Source organism: Hoplias malabaricus, chromosome 7 (assembly GCF_029633855.1).
Source record: "Hoplias malabaricus isolate fHopMal1 chromosome 7, fHopMal1.hap1, whole genome shotgun sequence".
Lineage (NCBI taxonomy): Eukaryota > Metazoa > Chordata > Actinopteri > Characiformes > Erythrinidae > Hoplias > Hoplias malabaricus.
The window spans coordinates 46679936-46702497 of NC_089806.1; the positions used below are offsets into that span (position 1 = coordinate 46679936).

A 22562-nucleotide genomic window follows, 5' to 3' on the forward strand; every position below is an offset into this window, starting at 1 on the left:
GGTTTTGTAAATGTACTTTTGTAATTCTAATAGTAGGCTGTAGTTCACCTGTTGCTCTGCATACTTTGCCACATTTCCCCTTCAATGATCAGGACCATTATCAGCGCTTTAGTGACACTGGTGTAATAATGTAATCATTTTTCAATAACATTTAATACATAAATACACACGACACAAACAGTAAATGATAACGTAAACAATTTATTTTAATATTTTCTCAACATAAAAGTCCAAAGTACAGGAGCTTAAAACCATAATGCAGGAGAAATATGAAAAAATAAAAACAAAGATAAAATCTGAATGATTATTTGTACATGAGAAAATCCTGAGGAGACCCCAGGTGCATGTTTATTTTTTACAACGATAAAAGTCCTCAGAGCTACAACGTCCTGTTATTGACCGCTGTCTCTCACCCTCAATCTCTCTCTCACACACACAATCTCTCTCTCTCTCTCTCTCTCTCTCTCACACACACACACACACACACACACACAGCCTCTCTCTCTCACACACACACAGCCTCTCTCTCACACACACACACAGCCTCTCTCTCTCTCTCTCTCACACACACACACACACACAGCCTCTCTCTCTCTCACACACACACACACACACAGCCTCTCTCTCTCACACACACACAGCCTCTCTCTCACACACACACACACAGCCTCTCTCTCTCTCTCACACACACACACAGCCTCTCTCTCTCTCTCACACACACAGCCTCTCTCTCTCTCACACACACACACACACACAGCCTCTCTCTCTCTCTCTCACACACACACACAGCCTCTCTCTCTCTCTCTCTCACACACACACACACACACAGCCTCTCTCTCTATCTCTCTCACACACACACACACAGCCTCTCTCTCTATCTCTCTCACACACACACACACAGCCTCTCTCTCTCTCACACACACACACACACACACACACGCGGTACAATATTTGTCACTTCACATGAGCAGGTTACTTTTTCAAATAAAGAAAAGAATATTTGTATATTTAATAAAACCGTGGGAGATGAACCTTGTGTGACGTTATTAAAGGCAACAAGCGGAAAATCAAACTTAAATATCTGTCATTTTAATATTTATAAAAACAATATAAAATTTAAATAAAAAAAAAAACCCAGAGGCAACATCTGAAGGGTTTTACAAGAAAAAAAAAACAAGGTTAATGTACTCTGTTTACGGCAGGAAGCACTCGAGAGAGAGAGAGAGAGAGAGACACAGACTCTGTGCCTGGGCCGAGTGAAAGAGTGCGGGGCTTCGCTGACAGTTGAACTGCACTGTAACGGCGACCGCAAAAACACCAACAGCAGCAACTGGAACCTCCGAACCAATCATGACACATCTATAGAGAGAGAGAGAGAGAGAGAGAGTTAGTTAAAGAATGTTGCGAGAGCAGTTCTAACCGTGAACCGTGATAAATTAATAACTCTTTTTAAAAAATTTTAAATGGCCGCCCAGAACGTCAGGTAGTGTCCCTCCAGCTGTCATTTTAAAACCCCGGCCTGGACCTGGACTCAGGGTTTGGATTTAGAGAGAGAGAGAAGAACAGAGCTGAACTCACAGCTGGCCGGCTGCTCTCCAAACCGCCGCATTAACTGATCATGAGTGAACTTCACAAACGCATCGTACTGTTCTGGAGAGGAACAAACACAGCACACATCAGACAGAGCACATCAACATTAGCAGATCTTCTACTGAAACACATCTGCATTAAACTGTAATTTCACATTAAAGTGTTCATCTGGAGCCCACCAACCCTCACACTGTGAAACAAGACCCCAGTCAGTTCTCTGTGCAAGTAAAACGAGTCGTTCTGATTCTGCTCCGCTTCTGACGTCAAGTGCAGAGACTTTAGAATGGCCCCGCCCCCTCGTCAGAGTCTGTCCAATCACAGCGCTGGACCCGTGTTTATGTGAGAGCGCAGAGACGAGGTTAAACTCAGCAAAACAGACACAACGAGCGCGGAGAAATAAGAGCACTGAGTAAAAACGGAGAAGAAAGAGAACAGAGTGAAAACGGCTAAAAACCAGAGCTTCTGCTCCTCGCTCCTCACTGCTGTGCGCTCGGGGTCGGGGTGAACAGCGAGCGGCTCATTATCATTTAAAGGAACAGGTGCTGAAAGCGGGCGTTCTGAACAGGGGCTGTTTACACAGGGGGAGAACACTGCTGTGGGGCTCGTGGGGTTTGGACCAAAGCGGGTCACAGACGTTTCATTAAGAAACAGAACTGTGTTCCTCTGTGGAGACGAGGGAGTGGGGGGGGGCACTAAGGTCATTCAGTTCACTGGACTCTGCAGAGAGATTCAGACATCGCTGTCATTGCCTTAGGAACCAAGTGAACAACCGACATGAAGCTAAATCTGACTAATTTACAGCAGGTATATCCCAACTACACACCAGAGTGTGTGTGTGTGTGTGTGTGTGTGTGTGTGTACCTGCGAGTTTAGTGGTCAGTGTTTCTTCATATTCCTCTCTGATTTTCTCCTCTCTCTCCTTCAGCAGCCGCTCACAGATGAGTCCGACCTGCTTCAGGGTGAACAACGGCTGCTCTTTCCGAGACGGAGACGAACATCCAGCAGATAAACCTGAAACACACACACACACTAAATAAATACAACTGGTCGTATATGACACACACACACACAAACATGTACACTCCTATTACAGATATAACACACTAAGTGTGTGAGACTGTGGGGACATTTCAAAACCCACACAGGTAGTGATTTGAGACACAGCCCGTTTTTTAAAGGGAAGGCTGTGATGGAGGTGGAGAGAGAGTATAAAGCTGGATGGAGACGCCTGGTTGCGTTCACCTCCACCACAGAGAAATCTACAGTACACCCGCTGTCCTCCAGAACCCCTCCGTGTCAGAGGTGCGAGGTCGTGAAGGCGGGGTTGTTACCTGTGAGCACAGAGTGCGTGGAGACGGAGGAGCTGGGCTGAGAGTCGAGGGAGCCGCAGGAGTCCGAGGCCTGAAAACTCTCCAGGTGTCGCCTCTTCTGCATCCGTTTGTACTCCTGCTTTATGTTGAAGAGGATTTGCTCTGTGGGAGACAAAAACAGTCACACACCTCAGACACGACGAGGACAAGCCGAGCCTTCGGCCACACTTCTCTTTTCAGTCTCCGATGAGCTTCCTCCGGAGGGATGTGACGCTCCGTCTCACGTTTCAAACTGCAGCGAATGTAACACCACCACACTCCGAGGAGAACACGAACCACTGGTTCTGTTCTATATCACCACGGTCCCTACAACTAACCCACGGCCCCTACAACTCACCACCAAGCTCCCTACAACTAACCCACGGCCCCTACAACTCACCACCAAGCTCCCTACAACTAACCCACGGCCCCTACAACTCACCACCAAGCTCCCTACAACTACCCCACGGTCCCTAAATCACCACCAAGCTCCCTACAACTACCCCATGGCCCCTACAACTACCCCACGGTCCCTACAACTACCCCATGGCCCCTAAATCACCACCAAGCTCCCTACAACTACCCCATGGCCCCTACAACTACCCCACGGTCCCTACAACTACCCCACGGTCCCTACAACTACCCCACGGTCCCTACAACTACACCATGGCCCCTAAATCACCACCAAGCTCCCTACAACTACCCCATGGCCCCTAAATAACCACCAAGCTCCCTACAACTACCCCATGGCCCCTAAATAACCACCAAGCTCCCTACAACTACCCCATGGCCCCTACAACTACCCCACGGCCCCTACAACTACCCCACGGTCCCTACAACTACCCCATGGCCCCTACAACTACCCCACGGTCCCTACAACTACCCCATGGCCCCTAAATCACCACCAAGCTCCCTACAACTACCCCATGGCCCCTAAATCACCACCAAGCTCCCTACAACTACCCCATGGCCCCTACAACTACCCCATGGCCCCTAAATCACCACCAAGCTCCCTACAACTACCCCATGGCCCCTAAATCACCACCAAGCTCCCTACAACTACCCCATGGCCCCTAAATCACCACCAAGCTCCCTACAACTACCCCATGGCCCCTACAACTACCCCATGGCCCCTAAATCACCACCAAGCTCCCTACAACTACCCCATGGCCCCTACAACTACCCCATGGCCCCTAAATCACCACCAAGCTCCCTACAACTACCCCATGGCCCCTACAGATTTACCGATGTTCTGTATTAGTGAGACTCTCTTTAAGGAAGTAACAGTCGGCTCGCTGCGTTTTCTTGCCGTTTGTTGTGATGTTAAAGCAGACATATTGAGTGTTAACCTGTAGTGAGTGTGGACACCTCCCCGAAAGGGCTGGGCTCCATGCGGAGGTATTTCTGTGGGGAAGCGGCCGGAGAGACCGGAGCACAGCGCCTCCGTTTCGGCGACGAAGGATTCAGGACCGGGTCCCAGTCCATAGTCCGTTTTAGAGTGGCTCCACACGCCATGGTGCCTTTTCCTGGAAGCCAAGGGTCGAAATCAACCTCTAATCCGCGCTCAGAGAGGTTTAACCTGCGTAAATGTCGCTTGTTCCGCCACCGGGGCTCCGGTCCTTCCTCTCTATCGCTCGCCTGGGCGGGGAACAATTAATGTCGTTTTTACTCTCCTACGATCTCCTTTATCGCTTAAAACCGCATCCGAACAGAGACTACAGTTCTTATAAACCTTCCTGATCTCAAATATTGCACGTTCCAAGCCTCCAGCACTCGGATGAACTCGGATTGTCCTCGGAGCCAACCGTCCGTCGCCTCTAAATCTCACAGACCGGCCATGAAACTAAACATTAAAGCCCTGGCGACGCTCTGCGCATGCGCGTAACCTGGGATTTGTAGTCCTATCGCTACCTCTTGTAATGGAATCTAATGACTGTCGTGAGACTAAGAAACTACAACCCCGTGTTCCCCTCAGTTTAAATGTCTCTATTGGTTCTTTCCGGCTGATTGTAATTGTTTGAAAACAGTTGGTTGTAAACAGTTGCACAAATATACATTTTATAGCATATTTAGGCGTTAAAAGCCACCACACTTTAGTTTCTCACTTGTATCATAACACACTATACTACATTTAAGATTTAATATACTTTTTTTTTCACTTTATTTAACAAATATTTTAAAAATATCGTTGTGACGCTGAATAAATATGTAATTAATTAATATATACACAACAATACAAAGCATATTAGTGTTAATAATTAATAGTAGTATTAGTATTTGTGATAGTAATAGTTATGATATTAACAGTACTGAAAAGTATTTGTAACAATTTATATTTATTAATGATTATTGTTATTTAAATACTGAAGTAAATACGTTGTTGTTAAAAACTAAAAGATGATTAAAATATTAAAAATAAAGAGAAAAACATTTTGTAAAAATCAGTAAAAACATCTGTGATTTGATTTTAGACTGAACCGCAGGGGCGTGTTACAGACAGCAGGATTTCTCCGTTAACTTAACCTCAGATTTGAGGACTGTCCAATAGGAATGTCCCTCAGCTCTGTTTGGGCTTAAGTTATCTGTCTAAACGGAGGAACCGCGCTTGGTGGAATACCACCCCCACTCCAGTGTTTTGTATTATGTTAAAGTGTGTTTAAAAAAATATTCCCCAGCCCATGTGGCTGTAGCATGAGGGTTTCTTATGTTCTGCCGTCTGAGGTCTCGAAGGTCTTTCACATTCAGCCGTGGTGTCTGGCCTTGTCCTACACCCAATCAGATTCCTCCTGAGCTCCTTAAACTTTCACTGTAACATGTGGAGTGGCACAAAGGGGTTCACGGTCCAACCCTTTGGTGGTTGCTCTTTATACATTTTTCTGAATGTTCCAAAATGGTGTAAATTAAATCAGTAAAATCAAATCAAAGTTTATTTGTCACATATACACAGTCATACATGGTGAAACATGTCTGATAAAGGCACCCTCAATAAAAATAATGAATAAAATAAACAAAATCAAATATGGTTAACTCTATGATAAAAAAAGAAAAAATAAAGATATCAAATAAACATGTACAGATATAGTATTATAACGATAGAGAGCAAAAAAGATCATTAAATATTGTTTAATCCGCTGAAATATAAATAATGCTTTTGTTGTTAATTAGCCCCGCCCCTGCAGCCAGGCCCCTGCGCGCGTCCCCGTGCGTCCCCGTATCTCTCCAGCGTGATCCGCTGGCCGCCATTTTGCGTTCACTCGCTGTGCGCTGAACGGCGGAGCGGGGTTTAACCTCTTTATTACTGAATTAAACTCCAGCAGAGCCCCTCAAACCCAGCTTCCACACCTTAACACACCTGTGCAGGTACACACGCGTCTGTGCGGCGGAGGGAGTGAGGGTGAGTACGGTGCTTTTCTCTCTTTCTCTACCTGAGTGTCTAACAATGTGCACGGGGAAGGAGGCCGGCTCCTGACCGCAGCGACTTCCAACTCTTCGGTCCACCTTAAACGGATAGGCGCTGTAATGTTACCGCCGTGCTATTTAAGGTGGAATTGAGAGTTCGTAACAAGAAGCCGTTTTTTTTGGTTTTTTATTTTGAATTAGACTAGTTTGACTTAACGCACCGTTAACCGCTGCAGCATTTAAGGTGGAAAAATAAGTTTTACATGCGCTGTGTGTATGTTTAACTAGCCCTTGTGTATATAATTGCTGCGCCATTTAAGGAGGCACGGTCATAACAAACATCTAAATTCAATTTTATTTGTCCGGGTTTAGTAACGCAAGGGGTCGGAACGTAAGATCAACTATTGACGATTTAAGGTGGAAATGATAGTTCTTAAGCTAAATTCAGTGTAATAAGTAGCTATATTTCCTAATGCGTGTTTTAACTCTTAATGAAAGGCCCCGTAAGGGAACTGCACAATTTAAGGTGGAACGGTGAGAAGGATTAAATTCAGTTTAACACATCTAAACCAGCCACTTCTCTCTCCCAATGAACAGCCTTGATGTAAAGTCGCAGAATGAAACGCTTACTGCTGCACAATTTAAGGTGGAACGCGGAGATCCTAGATTTTGTGTCTAAATAAACAAACCTTTAATTTAAAGCTGCATTGCTGTTATTGGTAGTGTTATATTTAGATAGATAGTAGTGGTATTTGTAGTTGGGCAGTAAATTAACAACAATGCATTTTTAATTAACTCCATTCTCCTCATTGTAAATAATTTATTCAGCTTTGCTTCAATCCTTTAGTTATTCTTACTGGACTGATATGTAGATGAGCTGTGTTCTGATTGGCTGCCGCATCAAAAGGCAATCCAGGCTAAAAACATGCTGCCTTCAGTTCCCTTGGGGGAATTTTACGATTGAGTGACGGTGTTTTTCCGGAAACTGAGTTCTGACTTTGAGTCGGGGGTGTAAGCCTCACCGCCCCTTTCTCAGTACTTTATGCAAATACATTACAGCGTGGACACGCATCAGAACCAAACGACGGCAGTTCATCTGTTCAAACAGAGGTCTGCAACGTCTAAGATCCAGGCACTGGACTCGTCCACAAGAAATATGTGGAGTGCCATGACAGACCAGTAGTGGTCAATAATAGTGTGGCTGTAGGTTTAGTGTCATACAGATGCTCCGCCCACTCGTAGACACAGCGCTTGATATATTTAGTAGATGCTGTATATTCAGGAAGTAGGAGATCACAAAATGGGTGGAGCTTAGCTAATGCGTGGTCCATGGAAGAGTGTGTGTGTGTAAGGTTGTTTATTGTGACATCAAAATATATATATTTTACATTTGGGCTGTTGTGGGAGTTTAAGCGTGTGGATGAAACAGAAACGTCTGAGGGGTAGTCGGAGGTTTGTTAATCGTATGTTTATTTTAAACCCCATATGCACCACTTAATTTAAAGCATGGATTAACAGGCCAGAGATCAACAGTTTAATCTTTGACCTGCCATTTTAAGTTAGATTAAGTAATCCAGGATTGAACGAAGGTAACTAGCTCAGAATAATTTTAGATGGTGGTTACAGTTGTGGTGTGATTGGATTACCAGATAAATCGTAATCCGTGTGTAAGAGAAACCTCTATTATTTTATTTATTTTACAGAGTTCACCAAACAAACATATGACCACTAAGTCCAAGTTAAAGCAGATTTGCCGTGCTCCTCACCTTCGGTTTCACTCAGAGTCTGAAGAGGTGTCGTTTACAGCTGTCCTCCTTCCACACTGCGTCTGAATCTCTCATCTCTCCGGCTTTAGGGTGAAATAAAGCCAGACGTGTTTATTAAAGCGTCTTCACTTGTGCCCTTTCGGCTTAAACAAGTAGAGCCAGGTGCACTCGACGTTTATGGGGAAGAGAGACATTTTAAATTATCCTTTGACTTCTCTGTTAGCTTGAATCATTTGAGCCAGATAAGTTAAGCCCAAGCTCAAGCCTGTTCAGTGGAAGGAAAGCTGGGTGATCCTGATCTTTTGTGACGGGTTAACAGGCTCAGCTGACCTCTCTGTGGAGTAACCCGACTGAAAACGACCAACTGATCTCAGACACAAAGTTGAGGACTGTCCAGTATCAATGGGGCAGGCTTGAGTTTAGGCTTTGGTTGTCCTGTTAAACTGAGTTTTTGTGAAACCTAGCTGTATAACCAGAGCTGAAAGTTAAGGGTGGTCCCATACAGTTCATCGGCGGTCGTCCTGTTGGCCAGGCTTGGGTTTGGGCTCCGGTTACCTGTCGGTTCCCTCTGGACATTAATCACGATTGGTGTTTTGGGGCTGTTGAATGTCACACGTCTCTGTTTTGCTGTTCAAGGATTGTTTACTTTTTCACTGAGCTGCTTTTCCTGTCCAACAGAGTATTTACATATGATTACAGCTCAACATGGTGCTTCTGTTCATATTCATTCACTCTTTAGTGCATAGTTACTGCTGTAAACTGGTGTTAATTTCAGTGCAGTGTGTGAACCCTACTGTGTTTTCTGATGCTAACACACCTCAACTCTCCATGATGAATGTGGACCAGGGAATTTTTGCATTTAAGCCACTTTTGGTAGCATTTAACTGGGTTTAGAGCAGAGTTGGTCCTGTTTAACTGGGTTTAGGGCAGAGTTGGTCCCGTTTAACTGGGTTTAGGGCAGAGTTGGTCCTGTTTAACTGGGTTTAGAGCAGATCTGATATTTCTGTCCACTGTCCCCATCAAAGACCGTCTGACACCAATTTGTCTCCATTGCCTTTGAGCAGATTTCTGGCGGCATGGAAACAGAGCATGTAAATGGGAACGGCACGGAGGAATCGATGGACACGTCGGCATCGATGGACACGTCGGCTGCAGTCACCCGCTCTGAGCACTTCCAGGCTCTACTGGACTCCGGGTTACCAGAGAAAGTGGCTGAAAAGCTGGATGAAATATACATAGCAGGTAAGCTAAGAATAGAAGAGTATTTTTAAAGTCTGACTGTACAGCTCTCTTACTCTTGGACCTCTCCTGAAATATTAATTGCTTATAAAACTGTAGGGTCTTTCTTTCTTTCTTCCTGAAAGCTCACATACTGCTTGTGTTTAATGCTACTGTCCACTGTCCTGACCCCGTCTCCGTGTGTGTGGTGGAGAATGAGCTCTGAAACTGTGTAGAGAAAATGACACAGGCTTTTGTCTTTTAAGAGATTTTCTCTTGGTTCTGTTTTGTTGGATTTTTTGTTTTGTTTGTGGGATTAAACCTAGCTCACGATGTACAGAACCAGTCAGATGTAATGATACGTTGATGTTCCTCCTTCAGCGCAGTCATCCTCTAAAGCTCTGCTGGGAGTCGAGGAGTGTGTCCTCTGTGGTGACATCCTGCATCCGGACACCGTTAGAATCACGGCAGGGCGTGGGAGCTCTCTCCCCTGATCTTACAGCTAGCATTTTTGCCCCTAGCAGTGGCATGTGGGGGCTCTCTGCTGCTCTCTCTCTGCTCTGTTGGCACCTGGGTGCTGTTTAGGACAGTGGTCCTCAGTGCAGTTTTGTGGACAGTATGCTAACGTGTAGTTGCTGGCCGCCTCTCGGCTCTCGTCCCCTGCAGGGGCGTCCAAACCTCAAACTATTTGGGGTTTTTGGAGGTTGTCTTCTGAGCTGTCCCTGAGCCCATTCTGACCCGCCCTCTCAGCCCAGAGCTTCCAGTTCCGGAGCTCTTAAACACCATTAAATTAAATTACTGTATATATATTAGCTCCGTATCAACCACTGGGATAAATGATTATTGTGAGGAGTATCTTTAAATATATATTTTTAGCTGATTGAAAAATGATTTTAAAGAGTTTACAAATGTGTGATATAGACCTGAGGAACGACAGCCTCCTGGAGCTGGGGCTGAATGGAGGCTTTGCTGTGGATAAAGAGAAGACCTTCCTGGGGATTAGAGCGTTATTGCCAAGGACTGGAGGCAGGTGGGGGGCTGTGCTCTTTGATAATGTCCCCAGGGGTTAGATGTGTGTCCAAGGATTGTTTTTTGGCTCATTTGGGGGTGTGGTTTTGAGTTTATTTGGGGTGGGGGTGGAGGTTTGTTGGGGGCTTTAGGCTGAAGCCAGCTGGGCATTTGGTGTAACAATAGCAGCAGCTGTCCAGAGGGGGAGAGAGAGACAGGTGATGTGTATTAGGTTCTTAACGCCTCAACTCACTTCACCTTTTAGATTTTAACCGGATCTGATGCTGGGTTTCAGGGCTTGAGACAGTTAAGAATGCTGCTTAATGGCTGTGTGTAATTATCAGGGGTGTGACATTAGACAGAGCACTTTGTATGAACTCAAAATTAAAATCAAAATAATTGACATTCAGAGCTAATTGATGCAATCCCACCTGAATCGATTATAGTTCTGTTGTTCTTTGTTAATTCTGTGAATACGTCCCTGCTGTGTGTTCATGAACCGTCCCTTAAACACACACTACCGCGCCGTGGTCACGTAACTCTGCCCCGTCCAATCAGCCACACGGAGGAGAACCTAAACACGGAGGCGGACCGAGCGACTGGAGCTCATAGCAAAGAGAAACGCTGCGTCTGTGGTTTGGACGTGTTCTGACTTTAGTGAAGACACCGAACGCAAACACAAAGAAAAACCAGTTTCAGACCGAAGTGAATCCCCCGGTCTGTTTCACACTGAACACAATCACACACCGAATACGAACAGAGCACGGCTCAGACGCAGAGACGGAGCTCCCAGCCGCATCAGAGACACACACCCCACCTTTAACACTGGAGTGTGTTTACAGCACGAGCCTCGACAGGGAACTGAGAGACAAACAACAACTAAATACTGCTTCGTTTAATCGTAATCGAGGTCAAATGTTCAGTTAATCGTGATATTGATTTGTGCTCGTATCGTCCAGAGCTGTCACAGCTGAAACAGCAGTTGGTCTCCTCCTCCTCCTCCTCCCCGAAGCCGTCGTCGGTCAGTCTCCAGGGCACAGCCGCTCTGATCTGTCACAGGACTCTTGTGCTCATTTTCAGGATTGAAAAAGTGTGTGACAGAATAAAGGAATAAAGGAATATCAAACGTCCCAGAGTTCTACTTAAAGCTGTTTGTTTCTCGGCGGTATCGCTGCCTCTGTTCACAGGCCTATCGTACGCGACGACCACACAGTGCTAGTAGCTGCAGCAGTGTGTGTTCTGCATGTGGTGGAGTTTTTAGTGTGTTTGGATATTGGGGATCCAAATCTGTTCAGAAAGAGCACTGTTTTTTGACGCTCTTAATCCGAACGTACACGGAGTTAAACCGATTTTTAATTAAAACTCTGTGGGATCTGTTTTACTGCCCCCTACTGCAATTGTTAATGTTTAAGGCACTGTACTGAAACGTGTGGAGAGGGAGTGTGTACTTTCCTACCTCCTTCCAAAAGTTACATAGTGCGGTTTCTGCTGGGCTGAGCCTGGAATATCAACGAAAGGAGCTTCATTCTCCCGATTACAGCTTAGTGGAGCGTCTCAATGGTTTGAAGCTGTAGTTTGAAGGTAAAAATGTTCCGTAGTGTTCTTTTAAGCCTGATCTGATCATCGCTGAGTAAAGTACAGGATTGTAGTCGTGCTCCTGATTTTTACCGCCTTAAGTGACTGTCTTTGTGTCGTAAATGGGACGGAGAGGTCCTTCGCTGAACCAGCTCCTCTGTGTCGCTGCTGAACGCAGAGTGTAATGTGTGTGTGTGTGTGTGTGTGTGTGTGTGTGTTGTTCTGCAGGTCTCATAGCACACAGTGATCTGGATGAAAGGGCCATCGAAGCCTTGAAGGAGTTCAATGAGGAAGGAGCTCTGCAGGTTCTCCTCCAGTTCAAAGAGAGTGACCTGTCTCATGTCCAGGTGAGAGAGCTTCAGCACGTCTTACACAGCTGCGTTCACAGACAGGGATTAAGCCTAGTCCTGGACTACACTGATTTTCCACTGAAGGGAGGATATAGTCTGGGACTAGGCTTAGTTCCTGTCTGTGAAACCAGCTCTACAAGAGCGAGAAGTGTGTGTGTAATATAGAAACTTAATATGGAATAGCACTAATATAGAAACTTTGGTGTTAAGTGAAGCTTGTACAGTTTAAACATTTTTCTCTCTCTCTCTCTCTCTCGCTCCGTCAGAATAAAAGCGCGTTCCTCTGCGGTGTGATGAAGACGTATCGACAGAGAGAGAAGCAGGGATCCAAAGCTGCAGAACCCACCACAAGCAAAGGACCAGACGAAACAAAAATCAAAGTAGGATGTGATAATTTTTAACCTCCTGTTTTTTAAATGTTAGTTGCTCTTTTATTAGCACGTATTAATTGTGGTAATTCCTGAGTAAACACGGTTGTATTTGCGTAGGCTCTGTTGGACAGGACGGATTACACTCTCGATGTGACGACGGGACAGCGCAAATACGGTGGTCCTCCACCAGAGTCCGTGTACACCGGCAATCAGCCCGGCATCGGCACGGAGGTAACACTCTCTCTTCCTGGATTTAGCTCTGAATCCTGCTTCACTCTGAGTAACTATTTCCCTCATTCAGAATCAGAGACACGTCTGGGCCCCGGAGCCTGGTATGAACCTGATATAAAGGTCAGGAGAAGGTTGTGTTAGAGCTTTAAGTTCTTAATAAACAGCTTGTCTACTGTCTGATGCCTTCCTGTTAATTACCAGTGTCTGCTGTTGTATCGTGAGTGAAAGGAGGGTTTCTCCCTGTTTATGAAGGGGATACGGTCGAGGCACTTTCTGAAGGCTTTTCTGATGATGATGTGTATCTGTCCTGGAGTGACGTTTGTTACGATGGCAGCTCACTGCTAAGATCTGACCGGAAAAAGCCTCAGAACAGAGCCGTTGTTTGTTTGAGGACATCTTTACGTCACAGTGCTGCTGAGATTCTGAAATTGAGTGCGCTCATGTGTTATACGTGTATGTGTGTGTGTGTAACCACAGATTTTCGTGGGTAAAATCCCCCGGGACCTGTTTGAGGATGAGCTGGTTCCTCTGTTTGAGAAAGCCGGACCCATTTGGGACCTGCGGCTGATGATGGACCCTCTGACGGGATTAAACCGAGGATACGCCTTCGTCACGTTCTGCACTAAAGACGCGGCGCAGGAGGCGGTCAAACTGGTGCGTCTACACTTTAACCCGTGCCCGGTTTACTCTGTTTCCTCTCGGGCCCGGCGGACAACTCGGTGATGTTCTGGTTATTTCTCTCGTTCTCCTCAGGGTAACAACCGTGAAATCCGCCCGGGAAAGCACATCGGAGTGTGTATATCTGTGGCTAACAACAGGCTGTTCGTGGGCTCCATCCCCAAGAGTAAAACCAAAGAACAGATCGTAGAGGAGTTTGCGAAAGTCACAGGTGAGTGGGCGGAGGTGGAGCTGAAATCCCAGCCCCTGCTTGTTCTTGTCACTGAGGCATTTATACTCACTCACTCTCTCTGTCTCCTCCTCCCCACTCCCTCCAGAGGGCCTCAGTGACGTGATCCTCTACCAGCAGCCGGACGATAAGAAGAAGAACCGTGGCTTCTGCTTCCTGGAGTACGAGGACCACAAGACGGCGGCGCAGGCTCGCAGGAGGCTGATGAGCGGGAAGGTGAAGGTGTGGGGCACCCTGGTGTCGGTGGAGTGGGCCGACCCCATCGAGGACCCCGACCCTGAGATCATGGCCAAGGTCTGCACTGCTCTGAGGGGGGGATAGATCTGTGGGGAAGTGTGAGATGAGGATTACAGTGCTGTCGTTGACTCGTGGCGATGTGTGTGGTGTGCGCAGGCTCATGATACGGTCTTTAACTCTGTTTTCAGGTGAAGGTGCTGTTTGTGAGGAACCTGGCGAACAGTGTGACGGAGGAGACACTGGAGAAGGCGTTCGGGGAGCACGCGAAGGTGGACAGAGTGAAGAAACTGAAAGATTACGCCTTTGTTCACTTCGTGGATAGGGACGGCGCCATCAAGGTGAGAGCGACTCTGTAAACGAGAGAATCTCACGCTCGTGTTTTACTTAAAGGCTAAGCACCACTTAATTCACCTCCATGAATATTCCACATTATTTTAGTGACTGACAGATATAAATGTGAATTAAAATGCAAATTAAGCAGCTATTTTCTTTAAAACTGACAATTTTATTAAATTGACGGAAAAACCCGAGCTCTCTACGGAAATTCTTGAACGCGACCGTGACGTCACTGGTGGACAACAGCTGAACAACGCCGCGGTAAAACACCGTTATGACTGACTGTTATGACAGTATCTAGCTAAATAACCAACATTATTCATGACAATAGCCTAGCAATAAGCTAAACTCAAATGTAGAGGTACCGTTATTCTTGTAAATGTGATCTAAGTCGAACTCGAATTCATCCGACACTATAAACCTCCGTAATGCAGCTACGTAGCCGAGTATAATCTGAGACACCGAGTTTAGCGAGTCAAGCTAACGTTAACTAACACCAACTAAAACAGGCGAAGTGAGTGTCCTTACCCTGTTTACCTCCATGTTACGGAGGCTCTTGAACACCTTTCGTTGGTGTCCTTACATGCCCATATTGTTGGAAAAGCGCCAGTGAAATGAGCTACAGATAACGGAGTGAGCGGAGGGTCCTTTCCAAAGTGCCCGTTTAAAGTGGACAAATTTAGTCCATTTTCTGGATATTTTGGGATCTTTGGGCCATTTGTTCACAGATGTCCCACTGTACATTGAATGATTGCAGCCAAAAACAACACACCTTTTCCTCATTTTGCATTAAATTAAGTGCAGCTTCTAGAGTTGTCCACCATCTACGTCACAGGCAAGACGCCTATTAGAGTTTCCCAACACCGTTGGGGGAGTGTTTACGAAGGGAGCCGTGTGTTGATGGTGGTGTTTCTCATCGTGTTGCGCAGGCTCTGGAGGAGATGAACGGTAAAGAGCTGGAGGGAGAGAACATCGAGATCGTGTTTGCAAAGCCCCCAGACCAGAAAAGGAAGGAGCGCAAAGCCCAGCGGCAGGCGCACAAATCCCACGTGTGAGTAGCCGTTTACTCCGCCCTCCGATATGAAGACGACGATCTGCGGAACGAACACTAAACGTCTCTCCCTTTACCCTTCACAGGTATGACGACTACTACTACGGCCCCCCTCCCATGGCCCCGCCCAACAGAGGGCGCGGCAGGGGCGGAGCCAGAGGCGGCTACTCCTACCCTCCCGACTACTACGGCTACGACGACTACTATGACTACTACGGCTACGACTACCACAGCTACCGTGGTGGCTACGAAGACCCCTACTACGGCTACGACGACTTCCAGGCCCCCCCTCCGGTGCACAGAGGAGGCCGCGGGGGCGGGGTCAGGGGCGGAGCCAGAGGGGGTTCCTCCCCGGGTCGTGGCCGAGGAGGCGCGGGGCCTCAGCGGGGGCGGTCGGGCCCCGGGTTCCCGCAGAGAGGAGGAGCAGGAGCCAGCCGGGGGCCCAGAGGCGGATCCGGGGGCGGAGCCAGAGGCGGGGCGAGGGTCCGAGGGGTACGTGGTGCTCGAGGCGCTCGCGGGGCGAATGTCGGCGGCAAACGCAAAGCCGACGCCTACAGCCAGCCCGAAACGAAGCGGCGGCAGATCCTTAATCAGAACTGGGGCTCGCAACCCATCGCTCAGCAGCCTCTGCACGGGGGGGACCTCTCCGGTAACTACGGCCACAAAACCCCGCAGGAGTTCTATCACGACTCCTTCGGCCCGCAGTGGAAGTAGACAACAACAAACAAACAAACAAATAGGGTTTTGGTTTTCTCCTTTTTTTATATACTATATAATATTAAACACTTTTTATAAACACCACCTGATTGGGCCCCAAGAACGTCTCTCTCTCTCTTCCCTCTCTTCTCTGTCTGTCTCTCTCTCTCTCCCTCCCCCTCCCTCCCTCGTTGGTTAGTCTCTCCATCTCTCCGGAGAAAACACAAGTAAACAAACACAGGTTTTTGGTTTTCTCAGTTTTATTCAACACCCTCTGATTGGATCCGATGGGGTCTAGTTGGATCTGATTGCATCTGATGAGATCTTATTGAGGGTGATTGGACCTTTTTTGGTTTGCCTCCAAAAACCTGTTAATCCCTTGTCACCCCCCTTCTGTTACATTCTCTGTCCTGTCCATTTCTACATCTACTCTCTCTCTCTCTCTCTCTCTCTCTCTCTCTCTCTCTCTCTCTCTCTCTCTCTCTCTCTCTCTCTCTCTCTCTCTCTCTCTCTCTCTCGGGGTGAGGAGTCACTCTAGTCTTTTTCTCCAGCACCAGGCGAGAGAGAGGAGAGCAGGATTTTTGTTTTTTTTTATGAAGGCTTCACCCGACCAGGCCCAGCTCTCCACAACGGTTTCTCTCCCACTCTCCCTTTTTCATTCTGTTGTTTTCCCGTTTCTCTTCTTTTTCCTTCTCTCTCTCCTGTCACTCTCTCTCCTCTGTCTCACTCACTCTCTCTTGTCTCTCTCTCTCTCGTGTGAAAATTGGTGAAATTCAGTTTTTTTTCTTGTACATATTTTTAAAGCCCCGTTTGGACTTGAGCCGCAGTCACACTCCCAAATGCCTTTTCTGTTTTATTGATTTTCTTTTTTGTTCATTTCCAAATTTATTTTACAAATTGAATTCCTTTTAATCAGAATCTGAAGGAGAAGCGCTCCCGCGGCGGTCTCTTCCTCCTCCTGTGCTGAACCTGTCGTCTCCTGTGTGTTTATAGAGTTTCTGCTCCATGTTTTTAAGTAGGAAACAATGACGAGGAAAAACTAACGTTTCAATCCAAAAAGACAAAAAGAAGAAAAAAAAGGAAAATAAAAAACCCCAACCAAAAAAAATAAAAAGAAAAGAATAAAAGGCTATTTGTTTGTTCTGGAAGATTCTGCTGGTGAGACTCGTTTGTTTTTGGGGGAAGGAGGAGGACTGTAGTCCTGATCATTTTTGGCTTTACGTTTTTGGCTTGTACTCTTTGCTGTTTTGTCTGCTCCAATAAAACATACACGCAACACGTGTACAAAAACTCAAATTGTGTTTCAAATTCATGTTTCGGCAAAAATTCTCACAAATTCTCTCAAATTTCTCACAAATTTTTTAACCAAAAAAAAGAAAGAATTCCTGGAAGAAAAACGATGCAAGGTTTGGTTTACCCCCCCTTTACCCCCGCCCCCCTCTGTCTGTCTCTCTCTCTCACTCTCCCTCTCTCTCTCTCCACCCTTCTCTCTCTCTCTCTCTCTCTGTCCGTGTCTATCTCTATCTGTCTGTCTCTCTGTATACACCTCTTTCCTTCTATATATACACCTATCTGTATATAAATATAATCTATATTTTTGCGCTTTCTCTCATCTCTCTCTCCTTCATTTTTTCTCTCTCCCTCCTTCATCCTATGTTCTCTCCCCATTTCCTCTCTCTCTCTCTCTCTCTCTCTCTCTCTCTCTCTCTCTCTCTTTCTCTCTCTGTTCCTCAGTAAAATGTCTAGATTTTCTCAGTGAGTAGAAATCCCAGTTTCTCTGCAGCGGGAGGCGGAGCTTGAGTCCGGGTCCAGAGTCCGTTCCTGGAGTTTGTAAATTCCTGAACTGAGGGCTCTGTTGTGTGCAGTGGCCTGTGGTTTTTGTGGAAATAAGTGGCGCATCCTTCTCAGAGAACACACTGCTACACTCTTCAACACTCGACCTCTGCTTATTCCCGCGCTCCCTGAGATGTCTAGACTCAGCAGGTGTACGCCGTGCTCAAGTGTGTCTTCTGTTTTCACTCAGGACACACAGGTGTGAGCGCTCACACAGTCCAGGACTGGACTCGGATCAGGACTCTGACCCTGAGGAGACTGGACTGAGAGGAGACGGAGGACGATTAAAGTCCTGGGACCAGAGCAGAAGTGTTATTTACTCGTCCCACAGTGCGGAGGAGTACAGTAAATCTCTCAGGGTTCAGAGATTAATCACTTTTCAACTCTCTCTGCCTTCAACTTCCAACTCCTTTTCTTTCTGTTCCTCCCTCTCCTTTCTTTCCTCTCTTCATTTTACTCCTTTTTTTATTCCTTGTCCACATTGTCATCTCTCCCTTAATCCTGTCTCTCTCTCCTTCTCTCACCCCTGCTTTCTCTCTCTCTCTCCTTCTCTCACCCCTGCTTTCTCTCTCTCTCTCCTTCTCTCACCCCTGCGCTTTCTCTCTCTCTCTCTCTCCTTCTCTCACCCCTGCTTTCTCTCTCTCCTTCTCTCACCCCTGCGCTTTCTCTCTCTCTCTCTCTCCTTCTCTCACCCCTGCGCTTTCTCTCTCTCTCTCTCTCCTTCTCTCACCCCTGCTTTCTCTCTCTCTCTCCTTCTCTCACCCCTGCTTTCTCTCTCCTTCTCTCACCCCTGCGCTTTCTCTCTCTCTCTCTCTCCTTCTCTCACCCCTGCGCTTTCTCTCTCTCCTTCTCTCACCCTTGCGCTTTCTCTCTCTCTCTCCTTCTCTCACCCTTGCGCTTTCTCTCTCTCTCTCCTTCTCTCACCCCTGCGCTTTCTCTCTCTCTCTCTCCTTCTCTCACCCCTGCGCTTTCTCTCTCTCTGTGGTTGTAATGCACTGGAAAAGCAGAGTGCAGCGGTTGTCAGTGGAGAAGGAAATAGATGTTTAAAAAGTGTGTGTTCTCTGTGGAGGACGTCACTTATTCTCACCTTTGACCTGGGAGCTGTTCCTCTCAGGATTCCTCAGTTTAACTTAAGCCCAGGGTGGAGCTGAGGGATGGTCTTACTCCTCAGTCCCTGACTCTGGGCTCAAGTTATCCACCTAACTCCTAAACCACACACAACGGCATCCGGACCTCCTCCCGTCCAGGCGCCAGTCTTCTGTAAACACCACCTCTGATTGGTTCTCTAAAAGTCTCTCTGGAGGCGGAACCGATAAAGACTTTTACATTCAACAAACTCCAGTAAGACTCTGGGAAAGGAAAATCAGCAAAAGAAAATGAACCGAGAACGTGGTTCTGACCCAAATTCTTCCAACAAAGCGACTTTAGGAAGTAAACACCAGGCATGACTTTTATTAGAGGACTTTTATCCCCACCCCTTTTTTCTTTGGCAAAAATATCTTAAGAGTTTAACCCCTTTTAGTTTCACACACACACCCCATTATCACTCCCAGATATTAATAATATATTTAACATATGAGCAGTTGCACTTCTGCTTGTGTCCACTGAGGGCGCCCGATGTCTGCTGCATGTCTCGGTGCCTGTGGAGAAATGCTAACAGTTCACTCTCTACCTCCTTTTCTCACCTTTATGCTTTTGATCCGAGTGTCTGATGTTTGATTTATTTATTATTGTTGTTGTTTTATCTGCGGAGGTGAGGACGCCCCCTGGGGGTGTTCCACAAAGCTGTTATTTCTCTTATAACCAGATAAAGACCTGGACAACTCCAACACTGGGCTAAAATCATCTGGATAACTCTGAAATCCTACTTTGTGGAACACACTACTTTGTGTGTGTGTGTGTGTGTGTGTGTGTGTGTCGCTGTCATGTCAAAACGTTATGTTAATTATGCTTCTTTAGACATCGTTTTAGTGACATTTTATATTACTGCACACTGACATTAAACACAATTTAATATTTACATCGTACGCTGTGGTGTATTATATATTTTTAACTCTTTCAGTGCATTTTTTTTTAAAATCTCCCTAAAGAAATGCTCCAGAAAAGTCTAGATTTATTAAAAGCAATGTTACTTTGACGTATGTGTGTGTGTGTGTGTGGTATTAGCTTTATCCTTCAAACTCGTTCTGTAAACCCGTCCCAGACCGATACGAGGTTTTGTCGTGACAGCGATGATCTGTGTTTGTGTGTGAATCCGATGATGAATTCCCGTCTAATCCGAGTGTCTTCTGTTGTCTGAACATCAGGTGAAGGGCCTGGACGCTGGTTCTGAAAGATCCCTCTGAGACCTGAAACTTTCACCCAGAGAGCGCCCCCTGGAGGTCAGCGGTAAGCTCCAGAACCCAACGACTGCGTTCCACTCCTGTTCCTGCCTTACAGAGAGATTTAACCGCTCCTGCCACCTTAAATGCCACCTTAACTACCAGTTACCATCCATCACCGCTGCAGAAAAGCTTCGACTTTATTTGAACTGTTTAACTTTTTGTTAGTTGTTCGTTTAAACAGATATTAAATCTAATTCAGATGAGGGACGTTTTCTCGGGTTAGTCTGATAACTTGAGCCCGAGTCAAACCTGTCCAATAGAAACACACACCAGCGCGCCGTGTCCAGGGAGGAGTTAAGGGGTGTGGTCAGTGTTGGTCCGTTGGTTTATAACAGTTCGAATGTGCACTCTCTCAGATGTCATTCCAGTGCTCACCAGTGTTAGCTGTAGCTTTTAGCATGTAGCATTACTGATATACAGCTCTGTAATGAGCTTGTGCTTCAGAGCAGTGTTAGCTTGTAGCATGTAGCATCATTGGAAGTGTGTTGTTTCCTCACAGACAACAGATTTTCAACCACCACGTTGTTTTCTGCCACAGAGAATGTAGTCACCCCCTCCAATCCTGAGATGGACATGATGTAGAAAACGGGACATAACTCCAGTGGCCTGCTGGACAGTCCTAGACTTCAGGCTCAAGTTCAAAGTCTAACTCAGGAGCCCTGCTTTTCCCTCTGTTCCTGCTGCCCCTGTTTGATAAAAGTCCGCAAAGGCAAAACGTGATCATTTTGCTTTGGTTAGTTTTTATAGTTTGTTTTTTTTTCTGAGCTGCATCATTGGAAATGTGTAAATACATTGAATTAATTTTTATACCAATATTTTGCAGGGGGTTTTTTTTACGTGTAAAGCTCTTATCCTGATTGGCCAGGCGTTCGAGGAAGAGAGGTTTACTTTGGTTGTTTATTATTGTAGTTAAAGGTTGTAACATGCTGACTTTCCCAGGTTAACACCATCAGCGCAGACACTTTTAACAAAATTAACGACAGAGGACCAGAAGGAGCGGCCAAAACACACTGAAGTTACTTTAAAATGAAGCTTATACTTCACCATCACTGCCAGGTAACAGAATAACACAACACCGTCACTGAGTAACGCAGCCACCAAGTAAAATGGATACAGTCACTGATAACAGTCACTGAGAAAAATTGATAGTTACACAGTAACACAGTCATCGAGTAGCACGGTCATGGAGTATCACGGTCACCGAGTAATACAGTAACACGGTCACAGAGTAACAGGGTCACCGAGTAACACGGTCAGCAAGTAACATTGTCACGAGTAACACATTCACAGAGTAATACTGTCACGAGTAACCCGGTCACCGAGTAACACGGTAACCGAGTAACACTGTCACGAGTAACACTGTCACGAGTAACACATTCACTGAGTAACACTGTCATGAGTAACATGGTCACAGAGTAACATGGTCACAGAGTAACACTGTCACAAGTAACACGGTCACTGAGTAACACGGTAACATTGTTACAAGTAACACTGTCACAAGTAACGCGGTCATCGAGTAACAGTCACACGGTCACTGAGTAACACAGTAATACAGTCAGAGTCACACGGTCACCAAATAAGTGATATGAAAAACACTAACTTAATAAAACTAACAGTAACACGGTCACTAAACTAGCAGTGTCTGCGCTGATCGGCTACAGTCTCGGTAAATGGGAAAGTTGAGTTTAGCGTGTACTGCTCCTTTAAAGGGTCAGTTAACTACCTCAGAGCGGAGGCGGGAGACTTACCCTCACTTTAATGTAAATACACTCGGAGCGCCACTTTATGCACAGAGACCAGTAGTGCGCCAGCCACGCCAGCGTGGGATAGTTTTATAGACACTGTTGTATGTGTGTGTGTGTGTGAGAGAGAGAGAGATATACTCAGATGAGTCTAAACAAGCCTTGGCCTTTGTCTCCTCTCGGCTCTAAAAGAGGCCCTCCCCATCTCCAGAGGTGTCCAGTTACTTGTCGTATTGTAGTTTAGATGTTTTGATTTTGAATGTAAAGAATAAACCGTTGTCCTGACGTTTCAGTAGGTTTTTCCTCCTCAAATCAATGACTCTTAATAATTTTTTTTTTTTTTTTTTTTTTTTTTTTTTTTTTTTTAAATGTAAACAGCCTTTTTTCCCCTCGGCTGTAAAATGTCAATCATTTGGAGAACAATCTTTGTTGTTGTTTGTTTACTTGTTTAGTGTTTACATAAACATCAGAAACAACCTGTCGCCACGTGCCGCCTGGTTACAGACGCCTAAACTAAAT

The 22562-nt window shown here is 46.1% G+C and overlaps 2 protein-coding genes across 3 annotated transcripts; one reads left to right on the top strand and one right to left on the bottom strand.

Moving 5' to 3' along the window:
• Positions 1 to 195: 195 nt before the first annotated feature.
• Positions 196 to 5026, bottom strand: akirin2 (akirin 2). Its single transcript, XM_066677368.1, has 5 exons — positions 4289 to 5026; positions 2922 to 3062; positions 2452 to 2601; positions 1579 to 1650; positions 196 to 1359 (listed from the first exon to the last, which is right to left on the bottom strand). Exons 1-5 carry the CDS (start codon positions 4452 to 4454, stop codon positions 1349 to 1351), a joined length of 540 nt encoding a protein of 179 aa, XP_066533465.1. The 5' UTR covers positions 4455 to 5026; the 3' UTR covers positions 196 to 1348.
• Positions 5027 to 6162: 1136 nt separating this feature from the next.
• On the top strand, positions 6163 to 22368 carry syncrip (synaptotagmin binding, cytoplasmic RNA interacting protein). 2 transcript variants are annotated; one of them, XM_066676375.1, is made up of 12 exons: positions 6163 to 6333; positions 9169 to 9346; positions 12134 to 12252; positions 12522 to 12635; positions 12744 to 12857; positions 13335 to 13511; positions 13611 to 13746; positions 13853 to 14058; positions 14190 to 14339; positions 15267 to 15388; positions 15475 to 16037; positions 20224 to 22368. In XM_066676375.1, the coding sequence occupies exons 2-12, from the start codon at positions 9181 to 9183 to the stop codon at positions 20247 to 20249; spliced, it is 1893 nt and encodes a 630-aa protein (XP_066532472.1). In that variant the 5' UTR covers positions 6163 to 6333; positions 9169 to 9180; the 3' UTR covers positions 20250 to 22368. The 2 variants fall into 2 exon arrangements, with proteins under 2 accessions (XP_066532472.1, XP_066532471.1); XM_066676374.1 differs by lacking the exon at positions 20224 to 22368 and having other exon boundaries at positions 15475 to 16236.
• Positions 22369 to 22562: the final 194 nt, after the last annotated feature.

Bases quoted from the DNA above. Each gene is read 5' to 3' on its own strand.
- akirin2 (XM_066677368.1), bottom strand. From the start codon at position 4,454: ATGGCGTGTGGAGCCACTCTAAAACGGACTATGGACTGGGACCCGGTC. The intron at 3,063-4,288 runs GTTAACACTCAA...TGTCTCCCACAG, and splicing joins GGTGTCCACACTCACTACAG to AGCAAATCCTCTTCAACATA. The intron at 1,651-2,451 runs GTACACACACAC...GTTCCTCTCCAG, and splicing joins ACTGACCACTAAACTCGCAG to AACAGTACGATGCGTTTGTG.
- syncrip (XM_066676374.1), top strand. From the start codon at position 9,181: ATGGAAACAGAGCATGTAAATGGGAACGGCACGGAGGAATCGATGGAC. The intron at 9,347-12,133 runs GTAAGCTAAGAA...GTTGTTCTGCAG, and splicing joins GGATGAAATATACATAGCAG to GTCTCATAGCACACAGTGAT. The intron at 13,512-13,610 runs GTGCGTCTACAC...CGTTCTCCTCAG, and splicing joins CGCAGGAGGCGGTCAAACTG to GGTAACAACCGTGAAATCCG.